At 41.7% G+C, this 19681-nt stretch overlaps 1 protein-coding gene across 1 annotated transcript in view; it reads right to left on the bottom strand.

Moving 5' to 3' along the window:
- The window catches only part of HEXB (hexosaminidase subunit beta), a 202616-nt gene that overhangs the window by 156675 nt on the left and 26260 nt on the right, over positions 1–19681 (bottom strand). Inside the window, 1 exon segment of the mRNA XM_033929284.1 lies at positions 10238–10303. Coding sequence (XP_033785175.1) covers positions 10238–10303 — 66 coding nt within the window.

Raw genomic sequence — 19681 nt, 5'->3', positions numbered from 1 at the left:
CTTATGTGTACGACTTGGGTGTGATTATATGTGATGAAGAAAGACCTGGCGAAGCCTTAAATGGAAATAGACCAAACTATCTGAACAACCGCCTAATCAGGAACACCACATCCAGACCAAGGAGAACTCAAGCACACTTTACCCACCCCAATCAAAGGCATGCAAAGCAAAAAAATTATATAACGGTCTACTAGCCATCAGAGCAGCAAGACTAGACCGCCAACTCTCAAACCTGCTGACCATGATGCCCAGCTACAAAACATTCAGGAAAGAACTGAAAACTATACTATTCAAGAAATTTGTCAAATATCTAACCAAACCGTATCAACCCTTCTCAGATTCTGACGCATACTATATAAATCAACCTTGTAATCTCCCTGGGAATGCCCAGGCCAATTCTTGTTGTAAACTGCCTGGAACTGAAAGGTATTGGCGAGATAGAAGACACTAATGTAATGTAATATAATGATCTTAAGGTGGCCAAACAGGTTGAAAAGGTGACAGCGAAAGCTAGGATGCTAGGGTACATACGGAGAGGTATTGATACCCCTGTATAAAACTCTGGTGAGACCTCATTTAGAATATTGTGTACAATTCTGGAGGCCGCACTTTCAAACGATATAAAAAGGATGGAGTCGGTCCAGAGAAAGGCTACTAAAATGGTGCATGGTCTTTGTCATAAGGCATATAGGGACAGACTTAAAGATCTCACTATATATACTTTGGCAGAAAGGGCAGATATGATAAAGACGTTTAAATACTTACGTGATGTAAATGTGCACGAGTCGAGTCTCTTATTTGAAAGGAAGCTCTGGAATGAAAGGGCATAGGATGAAGTTAAGAGGTGATAGGTTCAGAAGTAATCTAAGGAAATACTTTTTTACAGAAAGGGTGGTAGATGTGTGGAACAGTCTCCCGGTAGAGGTAGTGGAGACAGAGACTGTCTAATTTCAAGAAAGTGTGGGATAGGCACGTGGGATCTCAGAGAGAGGAAGAGAGAATGGTTACTGTGGATGGGCAGACTGGATGGGCTATTTGGCCTTTATCTACCATCATGTTTCTATGTTTCTCTGGTGCTCCCTTCAGTTCATATCAAAGCTGGCAACAGCCCTATAGAAGAAGGTAGAAGGAGTGATATGGGGAATCCTCCGACACCAAGTGTCTGATCTGCTCAAAATTTTAAAACAATCACTGCCCACACAGTAATGTAGTAAAAACATTAACAAGCATTACAATGAATGTAAAAAATACACTCTCACCAGCAGTCTTCAAAATTTTTATGAGCACCCTGGATAACCTCACATTCACCAAGGGGGAATACCTACTATCCTACGCCGATGATATATTCCTCTATCTCACTTAGTGACAACACTAAGAAATCCATCAATAAAGTATCCAAAGGTATTGAAAAAAATATACTCTGATCAAAATACAACTGCGCTCCCTTGAGCGAAAATGGAGGCATAATAAAACATTCACTAATCTCAATAAGTTTAAGGAACATGCCGCATACTATAAGTCCGAAATTTAACAGAACAAAACAAACAAACTCCAAACAAATTAACAAGGCCAAAAATACCTCTACATTATATGCAATAGTTAAGTCTCTTACAGCAAAGAAAAAAGAAACAACTAGGAGCAACCAAATTCCATCAGCCCAGTCTCTTGCTACCCATTTCATCTACAAAGTGCAAAAAATTAGAGATTCTTTTATGCAGACAGGTCTTAATGACAATAAACTTACCGTATTTTCACGCATATAACGCGCGCGTTATACGCGTTTTTACCTACCGCGCATACCCCTCGCGCGTTATATGCGTGAGCGCGGTATACGAAAGTTTTAAAACATAGTTCCCACCCCGCCCGACGCCCGATTCACCCCCCCAGCAGGACCACTCGCACCCCCACCCCGAACGACCACTCGCACGCGCTCCCACCCGCACCCGCATCCACGATCGGAGCAAGAGGGAGCCCAAGCCCTCTTGCCCGGCCGACTCCCCGACGTCCGATACATCCCCCCCCCCGGCAGGACCACTCGCACCCCCACCCCGAAGGACCGCCGACTTCCCGACAATATCGGGCCAGAAGGGAGCCCAAACCCTCCTGGCCACGGCGACCCCCTAACCCCACCCCGCACTACATTACGGGCAGGAGGGATCCCAGGCCCTCCTGCCCTCGACGCAAACCCCCCTCCCCCCCAACGACCGTCCCCCCCCCAAGAACCTCCGACCGCCCCCCCAGCCGAACCGCGACCCCCCTGGCAGACCCCCACGACCCCCCCACCCCCCTTCCCCGTACCTTTGGAAGTTGGCCGGACAGACGGGAGCCAAACCCGCCTGTCCGGCAAGCAGCCAACGAAGGAATGAGGCCGGATTGACCCATCCGTCCTAAAGCTCCGCCTACTGGTGGGGCCTAAGGCGCGTGGGCCAATCAGAATAGGCCCTGGAGCCTTAGGTCCCACCTGGGGGCGCGGCCTGAGGCACATGGTCGGGTTGGGCCCATGTGCCTCAGGCCGCGCCCCCAGGTGGGACCTAAGGCTCCAGGGCCTATTCTGATTGGCCCACGCGCCTTAGGCCCCACCAGTAGGCGGAGCTTTAGGACGGATGGGCCAATCCGGCCTCATTCCTTCGTTGGCTGCCTGCCGGACAGGCGGGTTTGGCTCCCGTCTGTCCGGCCAACTACCAAAGGTACGGGGAAGGGGGGTGGGGGGTCGTGGGGGTCGCCAGGGGGGTCGCGGGTCGGCTGGGGGGGCGGTCGGAGGTTCTTGGGGGGGGCGGTCGTTGGGGGGGAGGGGGGTTTGCGTCGAGGGCAGGAGGGCCTGGGATCCCTCCTGCCCGTAATGTAGTGCGAGGTGGGGGTAGGGGGTCGCCCTGGCCAGGAGGGTTTGGGCTCCCTCCTGGCCCGATATTGTCGGGGAGTCGGCGGTCCTTCGGGGTGGGGGTGCGAATGGTCCTGCCGGGGGGGGGGGGGAGATGAATCGGACGTCGGGGGGGGGGGGTGAACGGAGAGTCGGGACAGCGCACGGAGAGGCGGGGCAGGGCACGGAAGGCAGGGGGGTGAACGGAGAGTCGGGACAGCGCACGGAAAGTCAGGGCAGTGCACGGAAGTCAGGGGGGGTGAAGGGAGAGTCGGGACAGCGCACGGAAAGTCAGGGCAGTGCATGGAAGTCAGGGGGGGGTGAACGGAGAGTCGGGACAGCGCACGGAGAGGCGGGGCAGTGCACGGAAGTCAGGGGGGGGTGAACGGAGAGTCGGGACAGCGCACGGAAAGGCGGGGCAGTGCACGGAAGTCAGGGGGGGTGAACGGAGAGTCGGGACAGCGCACGGAAAGTCAGGGCAGTGCACGGAAGTCAGGGGGGGGTGAACGGAGAGTCGGGACAGCGCACGGAGAGGCGGGGCAGTGCACGGAAGTCAGGGGGGGTGAACGGAGAGTCGGGACAGCGCACGGAGAGGCGGGGCAGTGCACGGAAGTCAGGGGGGTGAACGGAGAGTCGGGCAGCATGCGCGGTATAATCGTGAGCGCGTTATACCAAAGTTTTTGTGCTTATCATCGTGATTTCTGCGCGCTATACACGTGTGCGCGTTTTATACGGGTGCGTGTTATTTGCGTGAAAATACGGTATTCCTCTCAGTCCTAAAGATCTTACTGATACAAATGCTTCAACAAATCTATCTTACTCTAAATGCTCTCGGTTTACTCTTCCGACCTTGCAGGATATTCAAAGATGCCTTAACACAATAACGACTCCTTTTACGAAGGTGCGCTAGCGTTTTTAGCGCACGCACATTTTTAGCGCATGCTATAGCATTCACTAGCTGAAAAACTACCGCCTGCTTAAAAGGAGGCGGTAGCGGCTAGTGTGCGCTAAAACCGCTAGCGCACCTTTGTAAAAGGAGCCCTAAATATAAAAGGGACCCATACAGAAATTATTTCACCTTTCTTCTTGAAACAATTCTTTTCTATTTTTGGTCCATACATCACTGACTTGGTTAGATCTAGTTTAACCATAGGATCCCTACCCAAAACCTGGAAACAAGCAATCATTTACCCAATTATCAAGGACCATAAAACTAGTATCCAAGAAATTTCAAATTACGGCCTATAGCTAATTTACCTTTTCTGGCTAAACTCACTGAAACAATTGTCTTTTACCAAGTTTCAGACTTCATCGAAAACACAAAGGCTTTACATCCAAATCAAACCGGCTTTCGCCAACACCACACTACTGAACTCTCACTTATAGGCCTAACTACAAAAACACTTTACCATCTCGACCACAACCAGTCAGTTCTTCTTATCTCCTTAGATTTCTCTTCTGCATTTGGCACCATTGACCATAACCTGCTATTTAACACGTCTTCATGAAGTTGGAATAACGGGACAGGTTATGGACTGGTTCATTTCTTTTTTCTCAGAAAGATCATCAAAGGTAATCTTTAACGGAACATCATCTGAGTCTTTCACACTTAAGCATGGTATACCACAAGGTTCTATTCTATCACCATTGCTTTTTAATATATTCATGTCCCCCCTTTTAACTCTGGGTCATTCTATTGGCTTCACTACGTTTGCTTATGCAGACGGTGTGCAGTTAATTCATTCAATCAATCTTAATGACCCAGAGGAAGTAGCATCCATTAACCAGAAATTGGAAAAAATTAAACCATAGTTAGTCCCTTAATATCAACAAATCGAAATTAATGATCTTTCGCTGCAAAGATGGACTAACTTTACAGGCCCCCTTAAAACTTGAGTCTTTACCAATTAAAACTGTGGCCACTTTGATGTTGCTAGGAGTCACCTTTGACAATAAATTTTTATACAACAATCGTATTAGTACAGTCGTGCAGAAATGTTTTCATCGTTTAAGAATGATCCATTCTCTTTTAAAACTACTTGAACCTGCTTCCTTAAACACCTTGATCCACTCTTGTGATCTCGTGTATAGATTACTGTAATGCCCTTTATAAGGGTATAACAAAAAAGGAAATACAACGCCTTCAAATTGTATAGAATACCGCTATTAAATGCAAAAAAATATGATCGTGTTTCACCTCTTTTATTCAAAGCACACTGGTTACCTGTTGAACACAGAATCAGATACAAAATCTTACTTTTAACCTTTAAAATCCGTTTCAATAACCAGCCAGAGTTCATTGACAGACTTTTAATCCCTTATAGTCCATCTAAATTTCTTCGTTTCATGTCTCAGAATCTTCTTACCATACCATCTTTAAAGTTAATCAACACATTGAGATCTAATAATTTCGCTGTCACCACACCCTCCCTTTAGAACTCGTTACCCAATTTCTTACGCAAAGAGTCTGCACTAAACCAATTTAAATCCAAGTTAAAAACCTTCTTGTTCCAGGAGGCATTTGGACAATAATTGTCCTTTTAAGGACTACATAATGCTTGCCTATTTTTTACCCCCACCTATTGTTTTTTTCCCTCCTCTGTGTTCTTTTCTCCAAAGATTGTAGTTCTTGCCCATTTTCCCATTTGTTTGAAGTAAGTCTGTATGTCATGTTTTTGTTGAACTAATATACCCTGGTATTGTTTAGTATTACTAATTTTTAGCTTGATTTTATGGCACTTTTATTGTACACCGCCTAGAAGTCTGATTAGGCGGTATAAGAAATTATAAATAAACTTGAAACCTCCAATCTTTAAAGAAGCGGCTTGAGGGCTGCCTTTGCTTGGTAGGGAAGTGTATTTGGTCACCTGGGTTACCAGGACTACACTTTTGACATAACAAATGTATGCTGGAATTCCTGATCCATGGGATACAGTTTAGCCATGGCTTTAGCTACTCTCAGGGAGCCTTTAGGGGTATCCCAGGACACTGACTTTGCTTCTCATGTCCAGGTGTCACAGAAAAGTGGGTTGAGCCCAGACCCCACTCAGAATAGAACACTGAGTGGATGGGGTTTGTAGAGGGTCTATCTTAAGTTCTCGAAAGGACTCTATAATGATCCCCAGTAAAGCAGAGGATTTAAAGTCGGTGAATAGAGGGATTCTCTCCTCATCTGTAGCCGATACCTTCAGTCCTCGGAACAGGAGGCTGTTTCTTCCATCAGGGATCAAATCCGACCCTTTATCCCCGAGTCCCTGTCCAATGGACCATCATAGTCCAGCATAGCCTCCACCTTCAGGGAGGAAGCACTCAGTCTCCAGCAAGGACTGCACACTGATCCACTTGCCTGCAGATCTGACTGGCAGATTTCTGCCTTGTGCATAAGCCTGCCAGAGGAAATTAATGAACTCTGGGGTAAAGGCCCGAGAGGGCAAGTCTCCTTGCCCCTTAGGGTGGAGTAAATGCCTTTTCTTGGGCTGCGAAGCATCTAAGCCCTTATGGCGAGCAAAGCTGTTGTCCCAGGGTTCTAGAAGGTGTTTCAATCCCCCTGAAGGAATAGTCTATCATTCTCCATCCCTAGAGGCCTGTGAAGGGGCTAAGCCCAAAGCTCCAGCCCCTCCATTCCATGTCACATGACATGTGGTACATCACATCACAACTCTTCAGCAGCTCATCCAGCACAAAAAATGTATGATATAGGGATTTATGTCTGAGAACTCCATCCCTACCATTTTTGAGGCAAAAACAAATTTTGGGGGTATATGTTGACAAAAAGTTATCTGTCGTCGCAAGTTAACCACGTTGTACAAAAAGGGTTTCTTATGTTGTGGAAACCGAGATCAATTAGATTGTATTTTGAAAGAATCCCTTTTCAATTGCTTGTTCAATCATTAGTTCTGGGTCTTTTAGATTATTATAATATTATTTATCTGGCAGGACAGAAATCCCTTCTTCAAAAAGTATGTATTTAGAACACAGCTGTCTGACTGATTTTTAACTTGAAGAAATCTGACCGTGTTTTCCCCTATATCAAAAACTGCACTGGAATCCAGTAGAGGGTAGAGCTTTATTTAGGTTTGGATGCTTCATTTATAAAGCATTGTATGGTTTATTATCAAGATATCTGATGAATCATTTTGCATAACTTATCATTTTTTAAGTTTCCTGCAATTAAAAATTGTTCACAAACAAGATTCATAAACCGACAACTATTGTACCAAGCTGCTCACTGGGATTCTGAATTTGGGCCACTGATTACATGGTCTATGATTTCTATGCATTTTAGAAAAAAGTTATTTATCAAGTATTTGTAGATTATGCTGTGTTACTGCAATTGATCTAAATATAATTCACTGTTATTGTTTAGTTTTATTCTTTTGTACACCGTAAACCACAAGGTATCTGCGATACAGAAATAAATATTTTATGTTATGCTATCTTAGAAAAAAATTGGGAAATCTAAGATGGCCACTACAGTAGCATTTTGCCACAAAAAAATGGCTTAAATATGCTTCAGGGCTGACCAAAAACAGCAAAATAATAGGATTTTAGAGGGGGTGGGGGACAAAGCCCTAGCAGCAGAAAACAGTGAAAATACAGTTTTTCAGACACTCCCCTCCCCATCCTGATTTTCCCATAGGCTAATACAGCCTATACTCCAGATCATGTGCTGGGGAAAAGGTGTTGCAGCCTGCTTCGGCTCTATGAAAAAGTAGCTGGATCTGAAGGAATTTTCTGTCTCAAGCTGCCAGTCAGCTGCCACACTGAAATCTTTGGGCTGTCAGTCAGACCTTAGTTGACTAGCAACCTCTACCCCCCAGGCCATGACGAAAGGAGGAGAGGAGGCGAAACCACAGCTGGCAACGGGAGCACCCTAAAGTATGCTACTGATGCCCAGCAGCCTGTGCTCAAGCTCCTGACAAGTCAAAGAAGTGAGCAAATGCCGAGGGCCCGTAATCCTAAACTCCACAAATCTTCAGCAGGCTGGCTGAACAGGTCCCCCAAGGAATTCATCTGCCAGCTGCAGACTACAAAGTCTGCTCCTCTCCAAAAAGGCACAGCAGTTCCTTGAGTCACATAAAAACTGCAAACAACCAAAATATGATAAACACTGCAAAATAAAGAAAGGGAACATATCAGCACAACACCTTCATGCTCACCTGCAGAAGGAAGAACTGAAGGGGGCAGCAGAAACCGGGGAGAAGGCGGAACAGCTGAAAAGCTGTGATTGACATCTTCTGCAGAATGCTCATGAGAAAGGTATGGACAACCCTGTGGTTCAGCAAACCATCTCTATTGCACTGGAAGATCAATTTGCAACCAGACAATGAAGGAAATAACATTTTTCGCCCCATAAGTCACACCTGACCATAAGACGCAGCCTAGATTTAGGAGGAAAACAAGGAAAAAAAAACACCATTCTGAACCAAAGTCTCTCTGCCAGGCTCTGCACCCTGTCCCCCCTTCTGGTAGTCTAGTGGTAGGCAAGGACAGGGCACAGGGCAGGCAGGCCTAGTGGCCTAGTGACAGGCAGGGCCCCCCACCACGAGGCAAGCAAGCAGGCAGGCAGGGCCCCCCAAAGTGCATAATTTTTTTTAATCTTCTTCATTATCCATGAGTACCATTTCCTCCCCTTCCATTAAGTATCACATCTCTGTATCTTTATTCCTCCCCTTTCCAGCATTATTCCATGTCCCTGTCCCTATGCTCCCTCCTTCTTCAGCATTTCTTTGCTGTCTCTTTCCCTCCCCTGATTGCCCTGGTTCTTATGCTGGGATTGTCATTTCCTTCCTCCTGTACTCCTCATCTCCACCCCGAGGCAGGCAGGCCCTCCCCCATATCCCCTCTGACCTCTCCCCCATACCTTTAGTTCCTCCGGCGCAGCTTGACGGGCCCGTTCCTCAATGTCCCACCCGAACACGAAAGGAGTCAAGAGAAGCGGTGGTGGAGGCAGCTGAGACCCGGATGTGCCACCCAGCACTGCCATGGGGGATAGGAGGGAGGAAAATGGGTGACCGGAACTAGCCGCCACTGCTGTTATTTCTGTAGCCACTCGCTCTCTTCAGGGCTGTGCCGCCATGCCAGGACTCCCAGCGGCTTCCGGATCCGATGTCTTTTGCTTGTGCCCATCCTGCGGGGAGTGTGTGGGTAGCAAGACTTGCTGTCTCCAGCTGCCTTTACAGCGGGAGAGCGGTGTGCAAGTCTGCCTGCCTGGTTGGCTGACTCAGCTACCTCCTCTTTCCTTCTGTAGCAGCAGAGCGCACAAGGCTGCCTGCCTGGTCCCGTGCCATTTCCCGTGAGAACGGAAGCAACGCGGGACCAGGCAGGCAGCCTTGTGCGCCGCTCTGCCGCTAGAGAGGCGGCCGCATCCAGCGAGGGAGGGCACCAACATTAAAAAAAAAGTAACTGGGGGGTGGGGGGGAGTGGTTTGAGTATACGCTCCATAAAACGCACCCTTATTTCCACTAAATTTTTTGGGGAAAAAAGTGTCTCTTATGGAGCAAAAAATACAGAATTTAATGTCCCAGTTCCAAACCAGTAATAGCACTCATCCTTTGTACTTTCTTGTTTGCTTTTGTAAACAAGGGCACTCAACTATGGAGAAGCTGACAGAGAATCTTACCAGCATGTCTTAACTAATTCCTGGGAGGGTGAGATCTTGGATAATCCTAACACTATAAGCAGGGGTTCTCAAACCTTTCTACAATAAACCTACATATACCGTATTTTTCACTCCATAAGATGCACTTTTTTCCACCCCAGAGTGGGTGGAAATCTCAGTGCGTCTTATGAAGCGAAGGGGCAATATTTTAATCCCCCGCGCACCAGCTTTTTAAACATTGCCCACTGCTCCCCCCCCCCTGTACAAATGCAAAACACACATCACAACCCCTGCAGCTGCACCACCTTTCAGCCGCACCACCTTTAAACACTGCCTCGCCTTCTCCCCATACAATTGCAACCCCCTGCGCCGCAGCAACTTTCAGCCGCACCACCTTTTTAAAACAAATCCCCCAACGCTGCTGTTGTTGTTCCCCGCCATACCTTTTTCTAGCCTGGTGGTCCAGCGTATATCCCTCCCTCGATGACTCTGTATCATTTCCCGGCAGCTAGCACACGAGTCAGGAGCACAGCGGTCAGGCCCAAGCTTTACACGCTCCCACTTGGGCCCATGCCACATTCCCAGAACACCAACATACATGCCAGGAGCAGGGCTAGTGGCTACTAAATACTGTCATATACCAGATCTGAGCTTTAATCCTTTGCACAATGCTTCCTACAGAAAAATCTATAACCACAGCATTTCTATTTATGATGCAGCAGCAACATATTAGTTCATAAATGGCTGCATTATTCATATATAGCACATAGAGTTTTTACCTCTCAATACACCCCACACCTTGTTGGCTTTCAGCACAGACACTGGCGCTGCAACTTTTAATTCATCTTAGAAAGGAAAAACAAAAAATTAAATACATTTGAATTGATCTTTAAGAGGTTGAAAGAATAGCATTTAACAGTGATTTAAAATAGTTTCTCAACTTCTTCAAGCCAAGTACCCCCTAAATCTAATAAATATCAACCAAGTACTCCAGGCCCAAGCTCCGCTCCTGACTCCACCCCTATAATAATAGTGCTAATTGTAATACCATTGCTTCCCTCCATTTTTCATATACACACAATATAATCTTATTAATACATAATGGTAACCACAAAATTAAAGAAAGAGCACGAGAGAGAGAGAGCTGGATATATATCCAGGGTGCATCTCTCCCACACCCTCTACAGTCACATCCAACTTTTCTCCCTCCTTTCCACCAGTCCAACATTTCTATCTCTGCACGCTTCCTCTACTCCAGTCCTCATTCCCTCCCCCAACCAACATCTCTCTCTCCCTCCAAGAGTTCAACTTTTTACTCTATGCCCTCTCCTCCTTCCCCTGAGGGTGACATTTCTCCTTCCCTTCTTTCTTCCCTCCCCATCTCTCTCTCTGAATCCAACACTTTCTTCCTCCTGCACGCTTCCTTTCCTTCGGACCTTATTCCCTTCCCCAACCAACATCTCTCTCTGTCCCTCCATGAGCCCAACTTTTCTTCCTCTCTCCTCCACCCCTATTGTCAACAAGATTCCTTCACTCTCTCTCTGTCCATTTGTCTTGAGAGATCCAGGCATCTCTCCCATCCCCACTACTGCCACATCCAACATTTCTCCCTCTCTCATCCCCCAGATCACAAGCAGCATTTTTCACCACTGCCCACCAGCCCCATGCCTACTTCTCCTTCTATTACTCCTCTCCAATACCATGCCACATCTCTCCCTCAATCACTATGTCCAACATTCCTCCCCTTTGAAATCCCCTTCAATCTGTCCCTCTGGTCTTTCATCACTATATCAAACATTTCTCCTTCTCATCCTTCTATTACCCATGCATCTCTACCTCATTCCTCTCTCTCTCTCCAAGCCCAGAAGGCAGAGCCAGAAGGCCTTGAGTATGTGCAGATGCTCAAGGCCCAGCCCAGGCAAGAAGCGGGATCTTTCCTTAAAAGGCACCGGCACACAGCAGATGGGATAAGGAGCTTGTTTGGGTGGGCTAGTGGATGCCGCTTCCAGCACGGGGGTGCGATGCGGTTCTCACTGGGGGGGGGGGGGGGTGATGGAGCAGCGCCTGTAGCCTCGGGGGGGGGAAGGAGGAGGAGGAGGTGGAAAGAATCAAAGCGAGTTTCCCTTACTTTCTATGGAGAAACTCGCTTTGATATATGAGAAATTTGGTTTACTAGCATGCTTCTGGAACGAATTATGCTCATAAACCAAGGTTCCACTCTATTTGTATGGCTATTGTTCTACAAGTATTTTGTGAACAGATTTTCTACCATTCATTTGTACTTCTGCAAAAGGTGTATGCATTTTTATTTGATACTTTACGAGAACAAGAGCAAAATAAATATCAATATTCTACCTCAAAATTGGGAATCATGTTTTAACAATTCCTGTAATTTCACTGACCTTTACCTGACAAGAGGGCAGGCAGGCAGTTCACTCAAATTGCACCACGGATCATAGCCATTCCTTTTATCTGCCATCATGTTTCTATTTTTATGTTTCTATGAAGCCAAATCAGCTTGTGAATAGGTTAATGTCACTATGCAGGACATGAGACAGAAGTTGTGTTACTATATGGTTCCAGAAAAAGGGGAGTAGGTTTTGACAGAGATTTCGGCAGTTGGAACCCAAGCACAGTACCAGGTAGAGCTTTGGATTTTTGGCCAGAAATAGCTAAGAAGAAAAAATTTAAAAAATTTAAATTGAATCAGATTGGGCAGACTGGATGGACCATTTGGGTCTTTATCTGCCGTCATCTACTATGTTACTATGTGAGATTGTGACTTCCATAACTTGCAAAGCAAAAAAGAAAAGGGAAACTGCAGACTGTGTACAAGATGCAGGCAATGTTTATTATACCAAAAGAGGATTGCAGTGATTATACAACTTATTACCAACCTAGGGGCCTAACACGGTCCATGTTTCGGACAACACGCCTTCCTAAGGGGTCCATGGTAAATAAGGAATAGAACAACTGCAATAAAAATTATCAAACAATTGCCTTCCTGAACCAAAGTCTCAGAGTGAAAGTACGTAACAGTGATATAATACATGGCGACTTGGTTGTCCATCCGAATGAGACTACCTGATCTTGAAGAAGATGTTGAAAAGCTTTGAGAGTTTTGAAAATCACTCTAAGTTCCAACAGATTGATGTGACACTGACGATCCGTACTGGTCCAGTGGCCTTGAGTACGGAGACCATCGTGTAGGTTGAGGAATCTGTTGAAGACCTTCTGATGAGGGGGCGTTTAAAGCCTCTGGAGAGATTGGCGTTTAAAGCCTCTGGAGAGCGTCCACCAGCGGAGAGACTGTCTCAATGAAGGAATGACTACAATGTGTCGAGAAAGTGGGTCACAAACCTGCATCCACTGAGATGCCAGGGTCCACTGAGGAATTCTGAGGTGAAGTCTGGCAAAAGGAGTCACATGTACTGTGGAGGCCATGTGACCCAGAAGTACCATCATCTGTCTCGCTGAAATGGAGGAGCGGGAAGACACTGTATGACAGAGTTGAAGGAGGACTTCCAGACGTTGTTGTGGAAGGAATGCTCCGAGTTGGATAGTATCCAGAACAGCTCCGATGAATTGTAGATTCTGAGAGGGTTGAAGTTGGAATTTGGGAAAGTTGATTTCGAATCCCAAACTCTGTAGGAACCACGTAATCCGTTGGGTTGCTACAATAACCCCTTGAGATGTTGAGCCAGTCGTCCAGATAGGGAAATACCTGAAGACCATGGTTTCTGAGAGCTGCGGCTACCACTACCAGGCACTTGGTGAACACTCTGGAAGATGAAGACAGGCCAAAGGGCAGCACTCTGTATTGATAATGCAAATTCCCCACTCTAAATCTGAGATATTGGCAGGAGGCCAGATGAATGGGAATACGAGTATAAGCCTCCTTGAGATCGATGGAGGGGCGTGGCTTAACGCGAGCACGGATGGAGGTGTGATCGTGAAGCTCCTCACCATCCAGGCAATGAAATAAAAAAAAAAATTATTTTTCCTTCAAAATAATTATATAGAAAATATATATTTAAAAAGCTAAACAAAAGATACAAGATAAAATCCTAAATTGCGGCATTTGAAGTGAGGTATGTGCTGACAAGAGTCGGGAAAGCAGAGAGCCGTTTGTGTTGGCGGTTTCGTAAAGTTTGAATGCAGCGCTAAAGCCGCGAAGTATATGTGAATGATCAAACAGTTTGGCGAATTTGTGAAAAAAGTTTATGCTCCGACCAGATATAACTGAAACAGAAAAAAAGCTGATAAGAGTCGGGAAAGCAGAGAACTGTCTGTGTTTTCGGCGGTTTCAAGAGGCTTGAAAGCAGTGCTGAGACTGCGAGATGCATGTGAATGACCAGATAATTTGATTGAGAAAATATAAAGAAAGGTTGTGTTCTGACAAGATATAACTGAAGGAAAAAAAAAAAAAGCTGAATTGCTACAGTTAAAGTGAGATATGTGCTGATAAGAGTCGGGAAGGCAGAGAACCGTTAGTGTTGGCGGTTTTCATGAAGTCTGAATGCAGCGCTGAAGCCGCGAAGTATATGTTAGTGATCAAACAGTTTGGCGAAATTGAAAAAAAAGAAGTTTATGTTCCGACCAGATATAACTGAAACAGAAAAAAGCTGATAAAAGTCAGGAAAGCAGAGAGATATCTGTGTTTTCGGCGGTTTCAAGAGGCTTGAAAGCAGTGCTGAGACTGCGAGATGAATGTGAATGACCAGATAATTTGATTAGGAAATTGTGAAAAAAGGTTGTGTTCCGATCAGATATAACTGGAAAAAAGAAAAAAAAAACCTGAATTACTACAGTTGAAGTGAGATATGTGCTGACAAGAGACGGGAAGGCAGAGAACCGTTTGTATTTTCGGCGGTTTCATTAAACTTGAATGCAGCGCTGAAACCGCGAAGTACATGTGAGTGATCAAACAGTTCGATTGGGGAAATTGTGAAAGAAATTTGTAATCTGACCAGATATATTGAAACCAAAAGAAGGTAAAAGATTATCCTTTGATAAAAAGGGGATTGAATAAAGAAAATTGAGAGAGAAGAATACTGGCATTTTCTCTCAACAATTAAGAGCCGAAGCGCTGAAGACAAATAAATATCAGCTTACTAAGGGAAAAAAAAAGAAAATAAAAATACTGAATTGAATATTACTTTCCTCTGACAAAGCTGCGATTGGGCTTGTGAGAGAGGAGACAGAGAAAAGGTTCAACGGAACTTTAAAAAAAAACTGAAACAGCAAGACATTGAGGCAATTGAAAGACGCTGAGAAAAAACAGAAGACAATTGCTTCAAGTAGGTCAAAATAAAGAAAAATAACTCTATAAAGTGTTGCTCTCCTCAATCAGGGCTGCGATTGGGCTTGTGAGAGGAGAAAAAAAAAAAGATTTTTTTTTTTATTTTTTTTTTTTTCAGCGCTGAAACGGTGTCTCATTGAGAGAGAGAGTGAATGTCAGAGATAGTGAATTAAAACTTGTGAAAGGAATTGACTAATCTGAAAAGAAAAGAGCTTAAAAAGAAAATTTCTACTTCAAAAGATAGAACAAAATCTTGGAAGAAAAGAGATTAAAAACCTAAGAATACCAAATCTAAGAGACTAAATACAAGAAATAAGAATAACCAAAAAAAAAAAGAAAACAATAACATGGCAAGTACCAGACAAAACAAAAATGAGGCTGGTACATCTGCAAAAAGACAGAAACAAGAACAAATAACACCAAGCAAGATACCACTTCCTATCGAAGAATCAGACACATTAAGCAAAGCAGAAGTTATGGAAGAACTAAAACAAATCAAACAAATGCTCAAAGAAACTATAACTAATATGTCGGAAATGAAAGAAGAAATTTTAAATATTCATAGACAAATGGAAGTTAACAACAAAAGAACAACTGAACTAGAATCAAAAATGGAAACTATAGAATGTGAATCAAAAAGATGTAAAAACGACAGCCTGGAATTAAATAAATTAAAAGATCAACTAGAAGACTACGAGAATAGAGGAAGAAGGAAAAACATCAAACTTTTTGGAATACAAGAAAATTTAGAGGGAAAAAATACTATCCTTTTCCTTGAAAATTTAATTCCAAAAATACTACAGTTAGACTTGAAACAACCAATTGAAATTGAAAGGGCGCATAGAATCCCAATTAAAAATTTAGAAAACAAAAACAGACCAAGACCAATAATTTTCAAAATGCTGAGATATCAACAAGCACTAGAGATACTAAATGCTGCAAAAAAAGATAAAAACCTAAATTATAAAGGATCAAGATTATGGTTTTTACCAGACTTCGCCAAAAACACAGCAACTAAAAGAAAAAGACTACTAGACATGAGACCTCTACTAAAAGAAAAAGGATTTAAATATGGTCTATACTACCCGGCGAAAATGAGAGTGTCATCTGGAGACAAGTCCTTATATTTTGAGGATCCCGAAAAACTAAAAGATTTTCTCTCTAAACCAGAACCTATGATATTTTAACATAATACATTAAGATGGTTTTGAAGACTCTATGAAAAATTAGAAAATATAACATATCGAAATATCTGAAGAAATGGAGGAAAACAATACAAAGAAAAGATAATAATAATTATATGAAAGAAAGAACAGAATATAGGAAAATTATTAAATAATACACTACATATATGTTTAAAATAATTATATGTTGAAATTATAATACTAAAGAAATACAAATTAACATATTGTTAAATGGATAATGATACATTAATAAAATGTTATGGAAAATGATTAAAGATATAAAAGATCAATATAGATAGATAGAAGGGAAATTTGTTTAAACATTGAATATTGATTGCCTGGAATGGGGAGAATGTTAGGATTACAGTTCCAATGTGTATCCTTAAGCAGCCAATGTATTGGGTGGGAAAGGGAGGGACAAGGAGAATATTTATTAGAATAATTAAGGGAGATACATTAGGGTTAAATATGTGTGTCGTGAAGAAAATTTTTTGGATATTAAATATGAAAGAGGAGAGGAAGAATAAGATAATGAAAAGTATTAAAATATATAATGTCTTTTAAAATATATTCTATTAATGTCAATGGCCTGAATCACGTAATTAAAAGGAAAAAAATATTAACATTTTTAAAAAAGCAAAATGCAGATATTTACTGTCTGCAAGAGACCCATCTTAATATGAAGGAATCACAGAAATTATCAGGTGGATGGATAAAGGAATGTTTTTTTGCTCCAGCAGTGGATAAAAAAGCAGGGGTTGCAATTCTTATAAATAAAAAATGTATAGCCAATATAAAGGTAAAAAGTTCAGATCCACATGGAAGATGGATACATATCGATATAGGTATGGGAAATGATACCCTGACGTTATTTAATATATATGCCCCTAATTCGAATCAATCAGAATTTTTCAAAAAGCTACAAAACATGTTATTACCACTGGCTGCCTCTAATTTAGTGGTGGCTGGAGATTTTAATGCTGTAATGGATCCATTATTGGATAAAAAACCAGGTAAAAATATTAAATCTTTAGGTCTAGATAATTTAGTTAGATCATGCGATTTGAAGGATATATGGCGTATTCTTCATTTTAATGATCAGGAATATTCATTTTGTTCACAAGTTCATAAATCATTTTCAAGAATAGATTATATTTTTGTTTCAACAAATAAAGTGCAACAGGTGATTAAAGCCTCCATTGATCCTATTATCATTTCGGATCATGCGGGAATATGGATAGAAATACAATTAGATCAATTAGAAAATAATAGACCTCTTTGGAGATTTGATAATGCATTGCTTGTGGATGACAAATTTTTGGAAAATTTTAAAACACAAATTAATGAATTTTTTCAAACAAATTTAGTGGAAGATACATCTATAGAGAATGTATGGGATGCATTTAAAGCAACTATGAGGGGTAATATTATATCATATTCAGCTTTTATTAGGAAACAAATTAAAAAACAATATATAGAATTAGAAAAAGAAATAAAAATATTAGAAGCTAAATTGATAAGTAAATGGGAATATGAAGTTTTGCAAGCTCTTTTGAAAGTAAAAGGTAAATATAATGAATTAACTTCAAAAATGATAAGAAAAGATTTGTTTACCAAGCAAACAGTGTATTATGGAAATTCTAATAAGGCGGGAAAATTATTAGCAAATTATCTTAAGGCAAAAAAAAGGAGAACTAATATTAATGGAATAAAAGATGATAATGGTATAATAACAAATCAAACAAATATAATATTAAAACAATTTTTAAATTTTTATAAGGATCTATATTCTTCCGAACCTTATTTGGAGAAACAAAAAGATGGAAAAAAATTTTTAGATTTAATTAATGGACCTAAAATTCCTGATCATATAAAACGAAGTTTAGAAGAACCTATATCATTAAAAGAATTAGAAACAGCATTGAGATCTCTTAGAGTTGGATCCGCTCCAGGTGGTGATGGTTACACAGTAGAATTTTATAAAACATTTCAAAATATCCTCTCCACACATTTATTAAAATTATATCAGACACAACTTATAAAAGGTAATATAAAAGGTACTATGGCTGAATCAATAATAATTGTTTTGCCTAAGCCAAATAAAGATCCTACTTTGGTTTCGAACTACAGGCCTATATCTTTGATAAATGTTGATAATAAACTCTTGGCGAAAATTTTGGCTCTGAGATTAGCCAAAGCTCTCCCACATATTATAGATATGCATCAAACGGGTTTCGTTGCTAAAAGACATTCCTCCAATAACTCTAGACTATTATTTCACATGCTAAACTTATCAAAAAAAATGGATGAACCGGCTTTTACAGTTTCATTAGATGCTGAAAAAGCATTTGATAGAGTAGAATGGAATTTTATGTATCAGGCTTTAGAATGGTTTGGTATAGGTTCTGGATTTATACAAATGGTAAAAACTTTGTATAGCTTCCCAATGGCAAGACTAAATATTAATAATAAGATATCTGATGGTTTTCAATTGCAGAGGGGAGTTAGACAAGGCTGTCCGTTATCTCCTTTGCTATTTGATGTTGTATTAGAACCCTTATTGTTAGCAATACAGCAAACGAGGGAGATACAAGGTATTCCATATTCAGATATGGAATATAAAATTTCGGCTTATGCGGATGATATTTTGCTTTATTTGAGAAACCCAGAGTCTACCTTATCTTCTTTATTGGAATTAATTGATAAGTTTGGCAAATTTTCAGGTTATAAAATTAATTGGAATAAATCTGAAATTATACCCTTGAATGTTTACTGTGTAAAAGGATTATTTGATACTTTTCCATTCATATGGAAAGAAGAAGGATTTAAATATCTAGGCATTCAAGTTAAAAAAACAATTGAAGATACTATAAAAGAAAATGAAAAATATGTATTAAAAAAAGTAACGGAGTTATGTGAGCAATGGAACCCATTACATATTTCTTGGTGGGGAAGAGTTCAAACTATTAAAATGATGATGTTACCTGTGGTTTGCTACCAAATGAGTATGATACCTATTTATTTTCAGGGGTCCTTTTATAAAAAGCTTAATAGAATTTTAACAAAATTTCTTTGGCTTGGTAAAACACCTAGAATAGCTTTAGTAACCTTACAAAAATCAATTAAGGAGGGAGGGGTAAATTTTCCAAATTTCTATAGGTACCATCAAGCCTATATTCTACGTCAGGGTATGTATTGGATCCTCCCAGAACTTATAGATAATGCACCAGATTGGTTATATTTGGAATGGCGCCTTATGTTTCCCCTAAATTTAGTTCATCTACCAAGTATTAATATACCTAAAAGATACAAAGAAAATAAAATAATAATGGATACTTGGAAAACATTGAGATTTATTGATAAATTAACACCCATCCCAATATACAAATCAACTAATCAATCCATATGGATAAACTCCAAGATCAAAATTGGCGGAACTCAAATCCTTTGGAAGAACTGGATTATTGCAGGCATTAGATCTCTAGACGATGTTATTTCAGAAGGTAAACTGCTGGATTTTTCACAATTGCAACATAGATTTGGTCTTAATAAAACACAAAGTTTTAAATGGTTGCAATTGAAGCAGGCCATTCAGGTTGGGTTCCCTGAATGGAAATCATTAAACAATCAATATAGTTTAAAGTTCTTATGCTTTAAAGCAGACTTCCTAGGACATCAAGCCGCATTGTGGTATAAATTAATATCTGGATATCTAAATAAAAAACCAAAAAATGGTC

Source organism: Geotrypetes seraphini, chromosome 1, assembly GCF_902459505.1.
Source record: "Geotrypetes seraphini chromosome 1, aGeoSer1.1, whole genome shotgun sequence".
Lineage (NCBI taxonomy): Eukaryota > Metazoa > Chordata > Amphibia > Gymnophiona > Dermophiidae > Geotrypetes > Geotrypetes seraphini.
The sequence above is the reverse complement of the archived record's forward strand: the minus strand, read 5'-3'. Positions and strand labels throughout refer to the sequence as shown.